Source organism: Plasmopara halstedii (assembly GCF_900000015.1).
Source record: "Plasmopara halstedii genome assembly, contig: Scaffold_658, whole genome shotgun sequence".
NCBI classification, from domain to species: Eukaryota; Oomycota; class Peronosporomycetes; order Peronosporales; family Peronosporaceae; genus Plasmopara; species Plasmopara halstedii.
The window spans coordinates 1,752,420-1,767,601 of record NW_020187575.1 but is presented as its reverse complement, the minus strand read 5'-3'; the positions used below and the strand labels follow the sequence as shown (position 1 = coordinate 1,767,601).

Here is a 15,182-nt window from a genome sequence, read left to right as displayed (position 1 = left end):
TCGTATCCGATATCAAGCTAGTTGGATTTTGTGAACACCTGGTCGGCCGGCCGTGATTTCCTGCGTATAGATGCGATTTGCACCAGCCGGGTTGAGACTTCGAGGTTGCAATGGGGTTGCCGTGAGTTTCGCACAGAAGAAGAAAGCCGCTTTATCAGAATCACATAGAATTACAGCGGGTATGCCGTGCACTTTGACGCATGCCGGCCGCGCTCACAGATACACAGAGGGTGCCTCCGCGTAATCCTACAAAGACTAGTATTGAGTATAACTGACAGTGTCAGTTTGCTCAGTGCGGATGACGAAAAGTCGAGTGAGAATATAACCATTTACCACTATTAAGCGTGGTTCGTGTGTGTCAACTTACATAAGCTGTTTGATGATGTAATCAAGTGTGCCTTGAGTCTCGGTGAATTTCTCTTCTGTGTTGCTTCGATGAAAAGCAAAGCCGTCGGGAAGATCTCACAAACTTAATGACAAATACTGCTTAGCCATAGCTTTTATCTCAAAAGGACCTGAAGAAATGTGTTGGCCTGGCAAGAGGCTTTACAAATTCGGTGCATATATGCCGACAAGTAACGCCCCTCAATAATCTCCTTGAATATGATATCAAATAGTTTTGATGTACGGAAACGCAGCGGACATTGAAGATTGTAAAGAAAAATCATTTCCCTGTTCCGCCATTTTCAAATCCAAATTGGTCTAAGTACGTCGTATGAGACGCTTCAGCGTTTGCAAACTCGAAGCAAATATCGTTAGACTTGAACACGTGATCGCGAAATAGGTATCACTTGCAGAAAGCTGCTAGAAACGTGCTCTGTGTATAACACAAAGCATTTTGCAACAGGGTATGCTCTCGTCAATTTCAAAGTGAGCCTACTTGGCTCTCAGTCGTTTGCGGTATCGACGGATCGTACACCATTGCGCACACTTAATTCATTGCAGCATGTCTTACACAGTATAGCACATAGCTAGTCTTCATTACAGCTATTACATTGACGTAATGTAAAGCTGGGTTGCTCAATTTTTATGACGGATGAAATTCGCATAGCGCGAACCATTTATTGTCACATGATACGCCTATTGATAGAACGTCTTGTAACTGACATGGGTCAAATGCAACTTTGATTGCGCTACTCAAAACTTAGGGAAGCAGGGGGTTTGATACTCCAGATGTCGGGTTATAGAAAAAAATCGCGCGTTTGCACGCCTGCATAGCAATGCATTGTTTCAAGGACTGCTGTAATACATTACTGTCCCATATGACAACTAGCATGCTCATGATCAGGACCTCACGAAGTTAATACTGTCCAACTAACATAATTCTTCAAATCAAACGAAAAAAAGAAACAGTGTTCGCACGTGCAAAATGCTTTGGTGGGTCAAGCATTCGTCGCCTACCTCGGCGCCTTTGACCACTTTGCGATTTCGGCAATTTTCTGGCAGTCCATCAGTACTACTTATATTCTTGTCGTTCAGAGGCTGTGATCAGTAATCACCTTATGAGCAACATGATCCACCTTGCTCCTGCCTGCTGACAGCGTAATCGTCCAGTGTGAATATAGCCAGACTTTGTTTTATGAAGTGCTTAACCAGCATGGTTTGGCGATAGAGATTGCATCAAATTGAGATTTGCTCTGAACTTTGAAGTTTTGGCAAATATTATTCGAGATTCTTGGTATCGTATCCGGTATGTAATTGCTGACTATCCGCACACAAAGAAGTAGGCAGAGCAGGTCAATTGCGATATGAAGGATGTCTTTTGAAGCACTCGTGCAAGGATACCATTTCTGAAGTGAGTCGCTCACATTCCTTGAGTTTGCGTCCAATTTTGCGGCGCATGTCTCTTTAGACTATATACATAAACCGAATTTTAGAAAATCTCGGGTACATTTGATACCGCCACGATGCTGCTCCAAACTTAGTGTGAAAGAGGCCGTCGATCACATTCTACTTGCTGGTACCAGTAACGCTATGCTTCGTAGAAGAATTACCTCGTTAATCACAATGTAGTTGAGTGTCATGCAAAAATGTTTAATTTCATGGCTGAGAGTCAAGATAAACAAAAGCAACACACCACTAACAGAGGCAGGCAAAACACCATGAATCGAGCAGACCAATGAGAGTTCTACATTGTCATATCTAAGTCCGAGCTGAGTTTGCACTTTATCGAGCCGTTCACGGTTGGAGCGAATAAGATTTTAAGTCACATCAAACTATCCCAAAGAGAAGGCAACGAACGTTGTTTTTGCGGAATTACTGAAGCCATCGCTCTACGAGCCCGATGAGCGCGTAGTGCTCTGTTGGAGATGAAGCAGCATCGATATTGCCCCTACCCGCTAATCCAATCTAAGTGACGCGATTTTAAGCTACTGTTGACGCCTCAAGCCATTAAGTATGTATCCTATAAAGAAGCCTATCACTTATGTGCGCGTTCTTATACGCGACCTACTATGTTGGAGACAAGCCAGGCCACATAATGTATGTACCCCATAAAGAAGTAATTCACTTATGTGCGCGTTCTTACACACGTACTCCTATGTTGGAGACTGCTGGCGAAACATGGTAATACTCCAACTGAAAAGGACAAGAGAATTGCCAAGATCATAGCTAATTCAAATGAGATGTAGCCATGCATTTTGCTTGGAAATAGGTTTTACTCTGTGAGTATGCGTTTAGATTTGTAAAAAGATCCTTCGAAAAGACTTCACCAAGAAGATTAGCCAAGGGTCTCTCAAGTAAGTATGCACCTCGTTTCTTTCAGATGTGATACATTTTCAAATTAGTAAGACTTAACTAATCACCCTTTGTCAGGCATACCGATAGGGTAGCATCCTACATATTCCCCGGATGCTTCTTCACAAATTCCATCACTCTCATCTGTACCAGTACTGGCCGCGATACTTCGTCATGGTGTGGTGCTTGTTAACTTGGCTTTATACTCGAGAAGCACAGGATCAGTACAGATTTACATGTGTACATCTTAATGCGGTACTTGCTCTATTACATGCACGGTGATGCCGTCGAAAGATGGTATGAGACCATATCATGCACCTATTTCGAGATATACAGGTGTGATCATGCATTTTAAGTGCACATTTGACCCGAGTTTTTATCATAACCAGTAGACCGAGGCTTTCCATCTGGCAGCGTTCAGATCGTATACATTCCCCCACAAAGATTTGTGTAGCTTTGATTATTTCTTAAAGTGTATCATAAATCGCAATTTCTATCTATCGGAGTATATTTCTCAGCCACACACGGCGTTGTGCTGACGTCGGCAAGCCGACCGGTCGTGGCTTTTCTATCGAGCCCAGGAAAACGTCGTTTTAGCATCGATGACAAGGTCATTTTGAGAATTTGCGCGGGTAAAAAAACTGTGTTGTCTCCAGTTCAAAGTAGGTACTATAAAACAAAAAATATTAGCGAGTCAATCGAAAAACGAGCTACACTTTGTATGTAACTTATTGATATATATTACACTGACGCACGGCAAGTGCGCATATGCTAATGGACATATTGAAGTCACAAGTCATTCCAAATGAACTTACCTGGACGACATCCCAGCCGTACTTCGACCAAGAATGATTGAGATTTATGCCTTCAAATTCTTATCATTGCAGAATATTCGGGTGCATACTATTTCATTGTGTACACACGCATTGGACTTTTGTGTGATATTTGTGTGAAAAATAGTCAATGCGCCTCTGTAAATGATATGTCAGTAGGACACGTGGGCGGAATTCCTCATGTCATGCGAGATCAATAACGTTCTCGTGTTTATTAATTCGGTAAGGTTAAAATTGAGAATGGACTGAGCTATACATAACTTTTGAATGTCTTTTGTATTGGAAAAGAGAACAAACAAGTATTAAATTTTCTGAGAAACTATCGGACTCACTCCTGAGGCAAACGAATCAGTTGTTAAAGCGGACTCTCTAAAGCTAAGCTATGTTGTGAATGATGCACGGCATGGTAGTACTATGAGTTCCTTCTACATCTGAGTCGAGAAAGTCCCATGCGAAGATGAAACGTGATTTGTTGAACTATCAGCCCACGGAACAATAAGACATGCTAATACTTATGCCTTTAGTCGGTCTATAAGCAAAAGGCCTATTGGCATCACAAGGGTCAAGGGCGTTGATGGGACGCCTGATGACCTATCCTGGTTATGGGAATGCACTGATGAGAAAGCTTCAAAATGGACTTAAATGTTGTTTGAAAGGTCTAACCGGCTAGAATTATGAGGCCGCTGATACCAACCGGCTGCGGTGGGCTCTTCAGGAACACGGACAGAGTAACATCTATTGCTCGGAACGAGAAGAAGTGGCGCGGATGAAGTCACGGCGCTCCAGACGAAAATATCAGCGTGTCACATTGCTGTCTTTAATTTGGTAAGTCGCTCGCAGGAATGAACACTTGTACGCAAACTTCGATTGAAGGGGTCATCATTGCATGTAAAGAGTTTAAATGACATATGTTGCGTACGTACCGGGTGATCTATTTTTCGTGCACGATTTGGTCCTAATCTTCCAATGAGATCTTTAAAACATTACTAAAGTGGTGTTTATTGTACCAAACTTTGATACCATATTTAGTCCAGTCTTAGTTATGCTGTGGCCTGGTTGGCATGAACGATGATCTAACCCAAGTCAAAAACCTTGGATACCAGTCTAACCTGGTCATCCTCGGGACTACGCAAAGCCGTAGCTCTCCCTATCTACAGCAAAAATATACTCTGGAGTCCTATATTCCACCTTTCAAATCTTACTCAAAGCACTTACCAACAATATTGCCCATGAACTTGGCGGACTTTTTTTATGTTTTGTATCGTGGCTGTTTGCCCGCGCCCGAGAACTTTTGCTTTCTAACAAACCTGGGTTCAAAGTTGTCACAGCTCCGTTGAATGCGTTCTCGACTGGTGATCTAAGTCGTGCTTTTTGCGCCATCGGACCGTTAACTCGCGCTGGGGGTAAGCCAAAAAGCCTCACGTATGTTCTATATTAACTCTGGATTCCGTCCGGACAATTCTGGGCATGGGTCCATGCAAACAAATATGTGGGTATTAGGTCCCTTTTCGGACCCGCATTAAACGCTCAAACGATAATGGAACAGTCGTGACGAATGCAAGTACAATATCCCACGTAACGCTCGCCGGATACTTCGCCATTTTACCAAGAGCTCCTTCCGACCTCAGACGCTTTCTCCGCCACCATGTTCTCGACGCGGTAGTATCGATTCCAACGTCGATCTGCAAGAGAGAGGGGTGTGGCCGACGCGGCAGCCTCTTTGCTTCATCTGTGGCTGGTTCACAGCCTTCGTCCCCCTTGAAACTGCGCTTGACGAAGATGAAGAAGCTTCTTTCGCAGATGAACCAGATGAAATAGTGGCTGAGCAAGGTGACCCATCAAGTGTCGTCGACGTGACAACGCGTGAGGGCTAATCAACAGCTAGTATCTACAATGACAGACTCGTTCTTTACGAATGATGATCTCAGCTCCACTTATGGTACCGCCTGTAAATTTCAGTGACTTCAACAATCTGTAATCCTCTGCAGAAATCAAAAATCCTTTAAAGACTTTCAGCTCAAAACGAGCTTAGACTTGGGGGCATTGTGAGAAGACTAACAACCAATAAACAAGGTTCACTCATTAATTTGTCATACTTGATAACCTCAGATCACAGACTTAACTTGCGACTTACAGTCAGTCTCCCGCCTCTTCAGAAAACCCAATAAAAATTGCTGTATCCTTTGTTTAAGCCATGGTCATGCATTTAACAGTTATGGATTCCTTGTGACGCAAAATGCCTTTTGATTAAGCCACTTAGTCAATCACATTAACGCCAAGAATAACGAGCGCGCGTGTAGCCTGTTGGCAAATTCAATTATTTGTAGAACGCACAAGTGATTGTAAAGCCTCAACGTCGGTCAAGTCTACGATTGCTTGCTTATTTTACGGTGTACACAATCCGCACGAGCAATTCTCAGCATATACAACTGCAACACAGTCTGAAGGCTTATCGCGTACGGTTGACCGACAAATTGCGCAATGCGCGTGCGACTTTAGATTGAAGCTCGACATAATCGGAGTGCGATTCATCAACAATAGGCTCTTAACCGCCTTTTCGTGTAATCTCGCCTTCATTAGCATAAGTGTTCGTCGAGCTTCAGGGTGTACCCACCACGTATTTCGTGACGTGACGATCAAGTTCACGATAGCGCATATCCGGTATCGGAAAGTATCCAAGCTCGATGGTGACAAATACTTCTTCTCTAAAATCTTCGGTATCATTGAACTTGAATATTGTTCTATGTGGAGCAGGCGTGTGGGTTGTTACTTTAGCATAAGCTGGACAGAGATTACGAAGAGTGGGAGAAGAATTAGAAGGAGAGAGGAAGAAAATCTAAATTCTGGGTAAAGCCACTTTTGGGTGGGATCGTCTCACATTAACTATACCCCCTGTACAGTTGTATATCCTCTAACACTTCTGTTGTACTAAAACTGGAAGTGCTTATGAGTATAGGGAGGTCAAAAGTTTATTGGCTATATTAAATTTCACTTTCACCTTTCCTCCTCTTTACGTAGGTCAACTGCCCGCTGGAACCGAGCAACATGCGGTGAGGCATGTCAGTCGACCTGAGACGAGAAGCGTGTCTCCACAGACGGGCGAGTTCTGTTATAGAGAATGGGTTAAGGTTGCTGGCCAAAAGCACCGCATGATTCTCAGAAGACTGCTGGGCCATATGATGGTTTAGAAGGAAGAGGGTTCCCGATGCGAGAGGAGACAACTGGGTTCATGCTGATCATTCAATGTTGCGGAATTTCTTGAAAAGGCAGAATAAGCTTGAGCCTCAGTATGGTTCGCATCTTGGATGTCACTAGGTTATTCCTGTACTGTTATTTTCGTAATCTTGAGGTTTCATAGTTTTGGTACGGTAAGCGGGCCCGTTGCAGCGAAAATTTAATATGCGATTTAATTATCTACTAAACTTTACTAAGATATATTCAATTTCCTTCTACGCACTATCATTTTCGCACTTAGGTAGCAACTTGTACACTTATAACACAAAAAACACTATAATATGACCAACGCTCAGCTCTGGGCCGCAATTCGTGCGTTTACGGATGCGGAGCTGGATCATGTACGGAACATTATTCGTCTTTATTACTGCGCTAATCTCGCCGCATGTGATTCTTCTCCGCAAGTAACAATGAGCGATCAAAAAAACTTTCACATTTCGTTAAAATTCGGAGACACGGCACATCGAGTGCGCGTGGACAATTTTGTGCATGTGTTTCTCGATTACATTCATTATCAAGTGCAGCATCATGCTAAAGCAAAGATTTCCGACAATACAAACTCATTAAATGCTAAAACAACTCGGGCAATGTCAACCAGTTTCGATGACGAGTTTCCTCCACTAACTAAAGTCGAGATTAAACCAAACAAACGTAGAATCACTACGACGCTGCTTTCGTCTGATAAAGCAAAAGTCACAGCTCGACCAGTTCCTACTGTCATTGCTTTTCCTCCTTTAAAAGCAACTGGAAACTTGAAAAGTTCAGTTTGGACGAAGCACTCATTACTTGAAAAGCGCATGGGTGCAACTGGTATAGCTTCAAACTCGACTGCTGCTTTATCAAATGTGAATCATAAATCTGTGACATGGGCTTCTCAAAACTCAGGGCCTTTGAAGACAAATGAGCAAGAATATTCGAGTGTCAATTCATTTCATCAGCAACAGCTTTTGTCACGAAAAAATCAAACAGCAGTTCAAATGCCGCATTTGCAGCTCGAGGGTTGTCAGCAGGAATGTATAGAGGGTTCACTTTCATATCAAAAGCAGAACACAACAATGTCTAAAGGAGCGGTTTCTTCGTGGTTGGGATCAATGCCTCGTCTTTCGTCGTCTGCTTTTTGCGTGAACAAGCAAGCTGCCAAGCTTTACGGTTTCCTCATTCGAGAGCGCTTTATCAAGACGACATGTGTAGAGTTGCAAGTCCTTGTGAGTTTATTGTATCAAGTCGATTGTTCATCGTGTAGCCAATCTGTTGTCCACACAGTAAGTGACCGTAGCGATCATGTCACCATGACGGAATTTTGCTGGCGTACTCATTGTCTCGATTTCGCCGAAATCGTGTGTTACGAGATTGAAGATGTTCTGAAGTGTCTGAGCGGTGACCTGATCAAACTTGTTAATGAATGCCTAAGTGATGCTGAGAATATTTGCAAAGATCTAGCAGAACGACTGGAGCAAGAGTTTTGCAAACGTGAAGAGCTTCGTGTGACTGAAAGTACTCGACTTGGTTGTCAATTGCCGATCGAAATGAAAGCTAGTGCCGCTCGCAACTTTGCGCTTCCATTTAACGAAGAAACTGACTCGCGATTGCATTACCGGACACCATTTGAAGCACTTTTGTATTCGAATCGTGAAAAAGCTCGCGATGGATTGTTAAACTTGTTACGAAAATTTCAACAGCGACAACATAGTGTCGTCGAATTCGACGATGTAGCTATTGCAGCAGCAATGACAGCAGCACGCGACTTGTTATCAGACGTGTTGCCGGAGAATCGATGGTGGTTTGCTCAATTTTTTGTCCAGGAACTCGTCCAAATCGGGGCAAATCCATTTGGTGAGAATGACCATGATCTCGTCTTGAAAATTTTTAAGGATAAACTCGTCGTTAAGAATCCCGATCGGCTGCGTAAGCTGCATCGGCGATTTACGAGTCAAAAAGCTGCGTCACAAATACGAGGTGAGGGCGTGAACAACAAGAATCGATCAAACGGCGATGCTTCAAATCAGTTTTTGCGTAAATCGCGACACGAAAATACCGAAAATGATGCAAGTCAAGAGTGGAAGGCTACTTTGAATCAAATGAAGCGCTTTTTTACTGACAATCAACTTTTTTTCTTTCATTTTTTACGCACCTGTGATAGTTACGTGTTCTCGGAGCTGGTTAGGCGCCATTTAGAACGTGAATTCGACGCAATTCAATGCTGTTCGTCTGACCGTAAAGATTTTACTGAGACCGTGCTGAAGCTTAAGGTCGTCGCCAAATTTCTTGGTTATTTCCGTTTTTCACCTCAGTGGCACGTGACGAGCTCGATTCGGCGTCTAGCATTGGAAAATGAAGCATATCAAGTGGTTGAACAAGAAGGTATCAACATTTTTGAATGGACTCGGGAAGTTGGAGTGGACGTGAAGAAGGCACTTGAAACAAGCATATTGTACGGAAAGATTGCTAAGTGCATTCCGTGGTTGTGCGACTATATGTGTATGTTAGTACTCGACACCTTTTCAATACAAACAACGTATTTCAAGCAACTTTTGGTGCTGCTGCACCTTTTGTATCGATCCCGTCGCCTGACTTTACTAGGTGAGACTGGACTGTACATTGCTATGCAACTTGAGCGAATCTTTGACTTGTTGCATGTGGATGGAAGCATAATGCACAAGAAAGAGTTTCAAAGTGATGGATTGTTTCCATCATCTGAGGTATGGAAAGCGCTTCAAGTAGACAAAGAAGCATTAGGTTATCAGCACGAAAACGACATGGAGATAGATCGGTTACCATTTTTGTATAGTCAAGTCTTTATCCAGAGCTGCGTAAGTGAGATCGAGGACTTGCGAGGATGTATACAGACATGTGCGCAGCGAACACTCCGACATACATCCGTAAGTGCTGGAGCTAGATTGAATGCAAACCACTTTGCCACGCCACTACGTAAACTTCGCCCACTGCAAATCATACTTGAACCTGACACAAGTATTTCAAGTAACTCGTTAAATTTATCGTCTGTCGATCCCGACGGAAAAGTGTCACCGATAAATGGCTCACTTCCGACCATTTCATTTGAACAGATTCAAGAAGCGGATACGTTATCGGACGCGCTATTTAAAGTTTATCCAAGATTAAAAAGTATACTCGATTTTGTGGTCATCACCGTGACAACGGACGTATGTGAACATGTGATAAAGTACATTGTAATGTCTCGAGCGGACACTTTCGTGGATCGATGCAGTAAAGAGAGCAATTTAGGCCGAGAAGTGACGAGCGGGAGAGTACTGTCAAGTCAAGAAAACTCAGCAGTTGCTGCTCAGTCGTTGTTCCAAAAACTTTTAACCGCTAAGACTCGTGACGAGGTAAATGCTTCAGTACGAACGGCCTTGGTTACTGCGCTTCGATTGAGGCAAGAGCGCGTATGTACAGCAATTTATGCGTTCATGCCGCCATCGGCTCATCCGACTTTGATCGAGTCGATTACTCGTGTCGCTCTGCAGCGCACGCGTGGAGCTCTGGAAGTACTTGTGTCCAAGAGTACCCAATCCGAATTTGTGAAACGCGTGGAACACCAAAAAAAAAGGATACTGAAAGATATAGAAACGGTAACAATCACGACTACACCATCCTCGTGTTTTTGCACGAACGTGCCACGAGAATTACGACGAATATGTGCACTGCTGTCAAAACATATCAATTTCGAAGGACTCAAAGGAGATGAAGCATATTGGCAATCGCAGATAAAAGTTCTGTTGCAGTATTTGTCGGAATTTTTAATCATGCTAGATGAATGTGGCGATTTGGCTGGGCGTCTCTCGACTTTAGTGCTTTGGGATGTTATCTGGCGTACCATAACGTCTTGTTTCAGGATTTTTGAAGGAACATTAAACGTATTTGTGAAGTGGCATTTGAATTGCGAGCGCAGTACCTCTGAACTGATTGAACTGGCAATACGAATAGTAACATTGTTTGAAATTCTTGTGCGCTCTATCGGAAAACGTGATGATAATGATGCTGCAGTTGCTCGCATACAGTCCCTTTTCATCTTTGTTCTAGACTTTGTGACGAAATTACCATCCACGCAATGTTCTTCCGATGAAAATTGTGCTCAATTGGCAAAACGAAGCGCTATTCGGATTCAATCATTTGTAGTCGCGAATTTAAAAGCCGTGGCAATAGCGGCGGATAAACAATGTCAAGTTGATATAAAGTGGGACCAGTATTTAAACGCAAAACATGCAGTCAACGCACTGATGCCCATTGATTGGCAACGATATAAAACTGCTACTACAACAACGACAGCAGTATAAATGGCAAAGCTGACGAAGTCGTAAACGTTTGCCCAAGTATCGTATAGTATTAGCTAGACACGAACTAGTTGGTAAGGAAACGTGTATTATATTATTACGCAATGATTACAGCAAAAGGATGGTTTTGGGGTTTTATCAATTCCTGACTTTCGCTTGACGTAGATGATTGTTATACGAAGCGTAAAGAATTAAATTAGCACTTAGTACACAATGATTTAAAAACTGGAAAGAGAGGCTATTAATTTATGGACTAAAACTTACTAATGGACGTAACGTATTATGGCGTTTGTGCACATTGAATTGCTTTGAAGTACCAAAGTACTAGCATAATGCGGGAGAGATACTTAGTCTTTCAAGTGCCATACATATAGCGTTATCATTATGCATTAGAAAAGGAGATAGATTTTGCAGCACTTGAATCTTTTACATGTATGTCCCTCCTGAAATGAGCTAATGATTGATGTAAATTTGTTACTTAAGGAGAGCTCAGTTCCTTTCGCCCCAAAGTGGAACTCACATTATACAAACTCTGTGGATTTTCTAGCGCGGAGTCACTGGATCAAAGCGTAATTTCTGCAACGTTCCGTTGCACGGGGTAGCACCTGTCGTAAAGCCGCGAACCGAATTTTTAATATACTTAATCATCTGTGTGAATAGAACAAGAATTGTTCAAGTATCTATTTGAAGCAATCGATCACAATTTGTAGAATCATGTCTGTCAGTGAACCGAAAATATAAGGCAACTAGCGGCACAAAGAGCTGGAAGATATAATTGCTCGCCTTAAGCACATACATACTAGCTAAGTGAGTGCGCTGGTCAGAATTACTATGTAAGCATCAGCTGGCATGGTAGGAAGCAAAATCGGCTCCCATTTTGTTCAACTTATGAAAAGCATTTTTCGCCCAAGGAAGGGAGGGATGCAGAAATCTCTCTTCTGCTAGATATGAGAAGCTAGGTTATTCAAGATGTAGCGGGGCTGCCGTAGCTCTTTGCTCAGAGGAAGCTTAGTCAAGAACACCGACGTTACGTTCTCTACAAAAACTAATACGAGTGTAGCAAATCGCGATTTGCTACCTCCAAGAGTACTTAAAATCTTGACAAAGATAAAGACGCTCTTTCGTTGTTTTAGTCGCGGCAGAGCCGCCAATAGCAATCCTGCCACGTAGTGGCTTCTTGTTACGGTGTAGCCACACCATTGTGTGATTACACCAATTATTCACACCTATGTACGGTCACACCATCTTGTGTGACCTTCCCCTGTATACAAGGGTACGTGTTACCCCGTTAAACTCTCCCCTATCAAAATTGTGAATACCCACAATTCACATATCATTGTCGCCTCATACGAGGCTTGCGAGTCTGATACACCGTTACGTCTTCAATAACATCCTTGGACATTCTCCACTCAATGAGTTCTGTGTCTAAGACTCGAAAGACACCCAGCCTAGCTCGCTCCGAGCGCGGGCGGAGCCCTTCCTCTCTTTCTGCACGAAGTGCATCTCCGGACAGTACGTCAGCGGCTTCACGGGAAGCAAATCCCAAGCCATCGGTAACCGAGCGCCACACACATATAGGAAGACGAGAGGATGAGGTGCGCCAGCGGCGCGACGTGAGCCCAGCTCGAACCTTGCTGACACTGTGTCCGTTCTTCGACCTCCCGACTTCCGAGAGAAGTAGTATTGATACCAATTGCTTGGACGAGGCACAGGAGCAGCAGTTGGAGGCTGCACACAGGGCGGCTAACATGCGCTCGTATCCACGTTTGGTCCTAGACATCTTGTGGAATATGGCTTCCGCTCGGTGGACCCCGCTACTGAAGAGAAAAACGCGATCGCGTGACGGTTAGGCGTCTACGTAGTCGGGCCCTCGGCCACTACACAAGCTGAGCTTGACCAGCGCGAAGGTCTCCGAGCTCGCTTTTTAGTATCCCAAGAAATCCCAATGGATATCTACATCGACTTCTTTGTCAGGGGCGACCTACTCCTTTGCTGCTCGCCCCTGACAACACCGCTGCCGATGATGATGAGCTCTTTCAGCGATGGGTGCAGCGGCACCAAAAACTTTTCTCGCGGTCTATCTTACAGCAAAGTCACAAGGAAGTGGACGTGCACGTTGAGCGCCATCTCCAATTTGAGTCTGTCAAACTCAAGGCGCAACACCGTCTTCCTGTGTGATGTGGGCCATAGCTTGAGATCCGCTCATGGTCCACCGGATTTCCGGGCTACTGCCAAGAAGCGCAAAGCGCACGACGACGCAGAGTGTCATGATTCTTTCGATCGTAAGCGTCGACGACGTCTGAGCATTCTTACCGAAGTTGCACCTCAAACTCCCACAAGTTCTCGAAGTTTGGGTGTCCCCGCCACTTCACAAGATATTGGGTTCCACCCTGTCGACGACGGCGACCCACAATATATTTCACGTGATAGTGGACGCCACCATTCTCGTTGAGAAGAGTCGGTCGCGCTTTGTCAGAGCGACACTTAGCAGTCGAGCAGGCGATACGTCGCTTCGTGCAACGGCGGAGCGCCTTGTGCCGTTGGAAACGGAGATTGTTGCACTTTATGCTCAGAACCAGCTGCTGATTCAGCTTCTGGGTGGCCGAGCGTCTTTGTACGCCGCCCCGGTGCCAACGCTTTCGCGTTTGCTTGCGCTGAATCCCGGTACGGCTTAGGCAAGCCCACATTAAACACCGGGTGGGCGTGCATCCTTCTCGGAATGTAAGCGTATACGCAAGGCCTCGCTTGGCCATGACTTCAAGAAATCCGAAATTCAGTCAGAGACTGCATGTGTAGGAAAGTTTTTAGTGTTTAGTGAAACCAGGTCTCCGACCTCAAAGATTTCCATCTTACTTCAGCTTCTTCCATCTGCATATTCTTTCTGAGTGTCTTGGTCTTAAGCCGCCGCGAAAGTGTAGTAGGACACTCAGTCTGGATAACAGGAAGTCATCGACTTCTTGACGGACAGTGAGAAGGCTGGAATCAGCTAGCCGTTCGGCCATTTCTTCCCCACCAAGCCCTGAACCATGGGATGGCGTCGTCTGCGGGACGCGAGGATTAAGAAGCCCATTCACGTCAAACGGCCTAAACCAGTAGATGAATCCGCTGCATTGTTTAGAGTAAACTCTACGAGTGGCAACATGCCGCTTCAGCGCTTCGCCTCGTTGGCATCTCAGTACACTTTACGAGTGGCAACATGCCGCTTCAGCGCTTCGCCTCGTTGGCGTCCCAGTGCAGACGCTGCGAAGAACGTCTTCATCGACGCGATTCACGCGCTCGGTTTAATCATCGGTCTGCGGATGTTCTGTTGATGTCAGTCAACTTGGTGCCCAGAACCCTGAAGATTGTCGTCCAATACTTCCCAGTGAAACGTGGGTCTTTGTCAGAGACAATTGACTCCGGGGGTCCACGTTGTCGAAAGACACGATCGGCAAACAACGTCGCTGTACCCACACCGTCGATGGGTTTCGGCACTGCCAAGCCATCTTGCTCAAACGGCCCACAACGACCATCACACCCGTGTTGCCCGCCGAGTCCTTCGACAGGCTAAACACAAAGTCCATACTCATGTACTGTCAACACCGGTAATCTGGCTAGCGGTGCCTTCGCATTCTGAGATGGTTTCACCCTCTGACACGTCTCACACGTGCGCACATATGTGCTCGTCCATTTGTACTGCTTGAGTCACCAGTCGTGGCAACTCACAGAGCTGTACGTCTTCCCGTCACCGAGATGACCACTGAGTGGGGTGTCGTGGGCCTCATAGAGGATACAATATTACAAATCCTCATCGCGAGACACCACAATTCGCGGTGTATCCGCTGAATCAGTGCTATAATTCAGCAACTTGTTATTCAACGAATATCGGTATAACCGCGCGAGCAAACACGCTGACAACTTCTTGTTCGAGTTTCCAAAATCCTTGCTCCCGAAAGCCTTGAGCAGCGCTACACACATACCATCGCCCACGTAAGTGGCGCGGATCGACTTCGTCACTAACGACATCACCGTCGTGACATGTTCAAGCTCAAAATCTGGTCTGCGTGACAGCGCATCAGCCAAAGCATTCTGCTTCCCCGACTTATGC

General features: G+C 44.7%; 3 protein-coding genes across 3 annotated transcripts; 2 read left to right on the top strand and 1 right to left on the bottom strand.

Moving 5' to 3' along the window:
- Window positions 1-70: 70 nt before the first annotated feature.
- On the top strand, window positions 71-275 carry PHALS_13517 (uncharacterized protein; the record flags this gene model as incomplete). The annotated part of the gene is made up of 2 exons (XM_024729291.1): window positions 71-179; window positions 220-275. The coding sequence occupies 2 exons, from the start codon at window positions 71-73 to the stop codon at window positions 273-275; spliced, it is 165 nt and encodes a 54-aa protein (XP_024579683.1).
- Window positions 276-5,954: 5,679 nt separating this feature from the next.
- On the bottom strand, window positions 5,955-6,293 carry PHALS_13516 (uncharacterized protein; the record flags this gene model as incomplete). The annotated part of the gene is made up of 1 exon (XM_024729290.1): window positions 5,955-6,293. The coding sequence occupies one exon, from the start codon at window positions 6,291-6,293 to the stop codon at window positions 5,955-5,957; it is 339 nt and encodes a 112-aa protein (XP_024579682.1).
- A 791-nt stretch (window positions 6,294-7,084) lies between these two features.
- Window positions 7,085-11,098, top strand: PHALS_13515 (uncharacterized protein; the record flags this gene model as incomplete). Its single annotated transcript, XM_024729289.1, has 1 exon — window positions 7,085-11,098. The coding sequence occupies one exon, from the start codon at window positions 7,085-7,087 to the stop codon at window positions 11,096-11,098; it is 4,014 nt and encodes a 1,337-aa protein (XP_024579681.1).
- Between the last annotated feature and the right edge of the window lie 4,084 nt (window positions 11,099-15,182).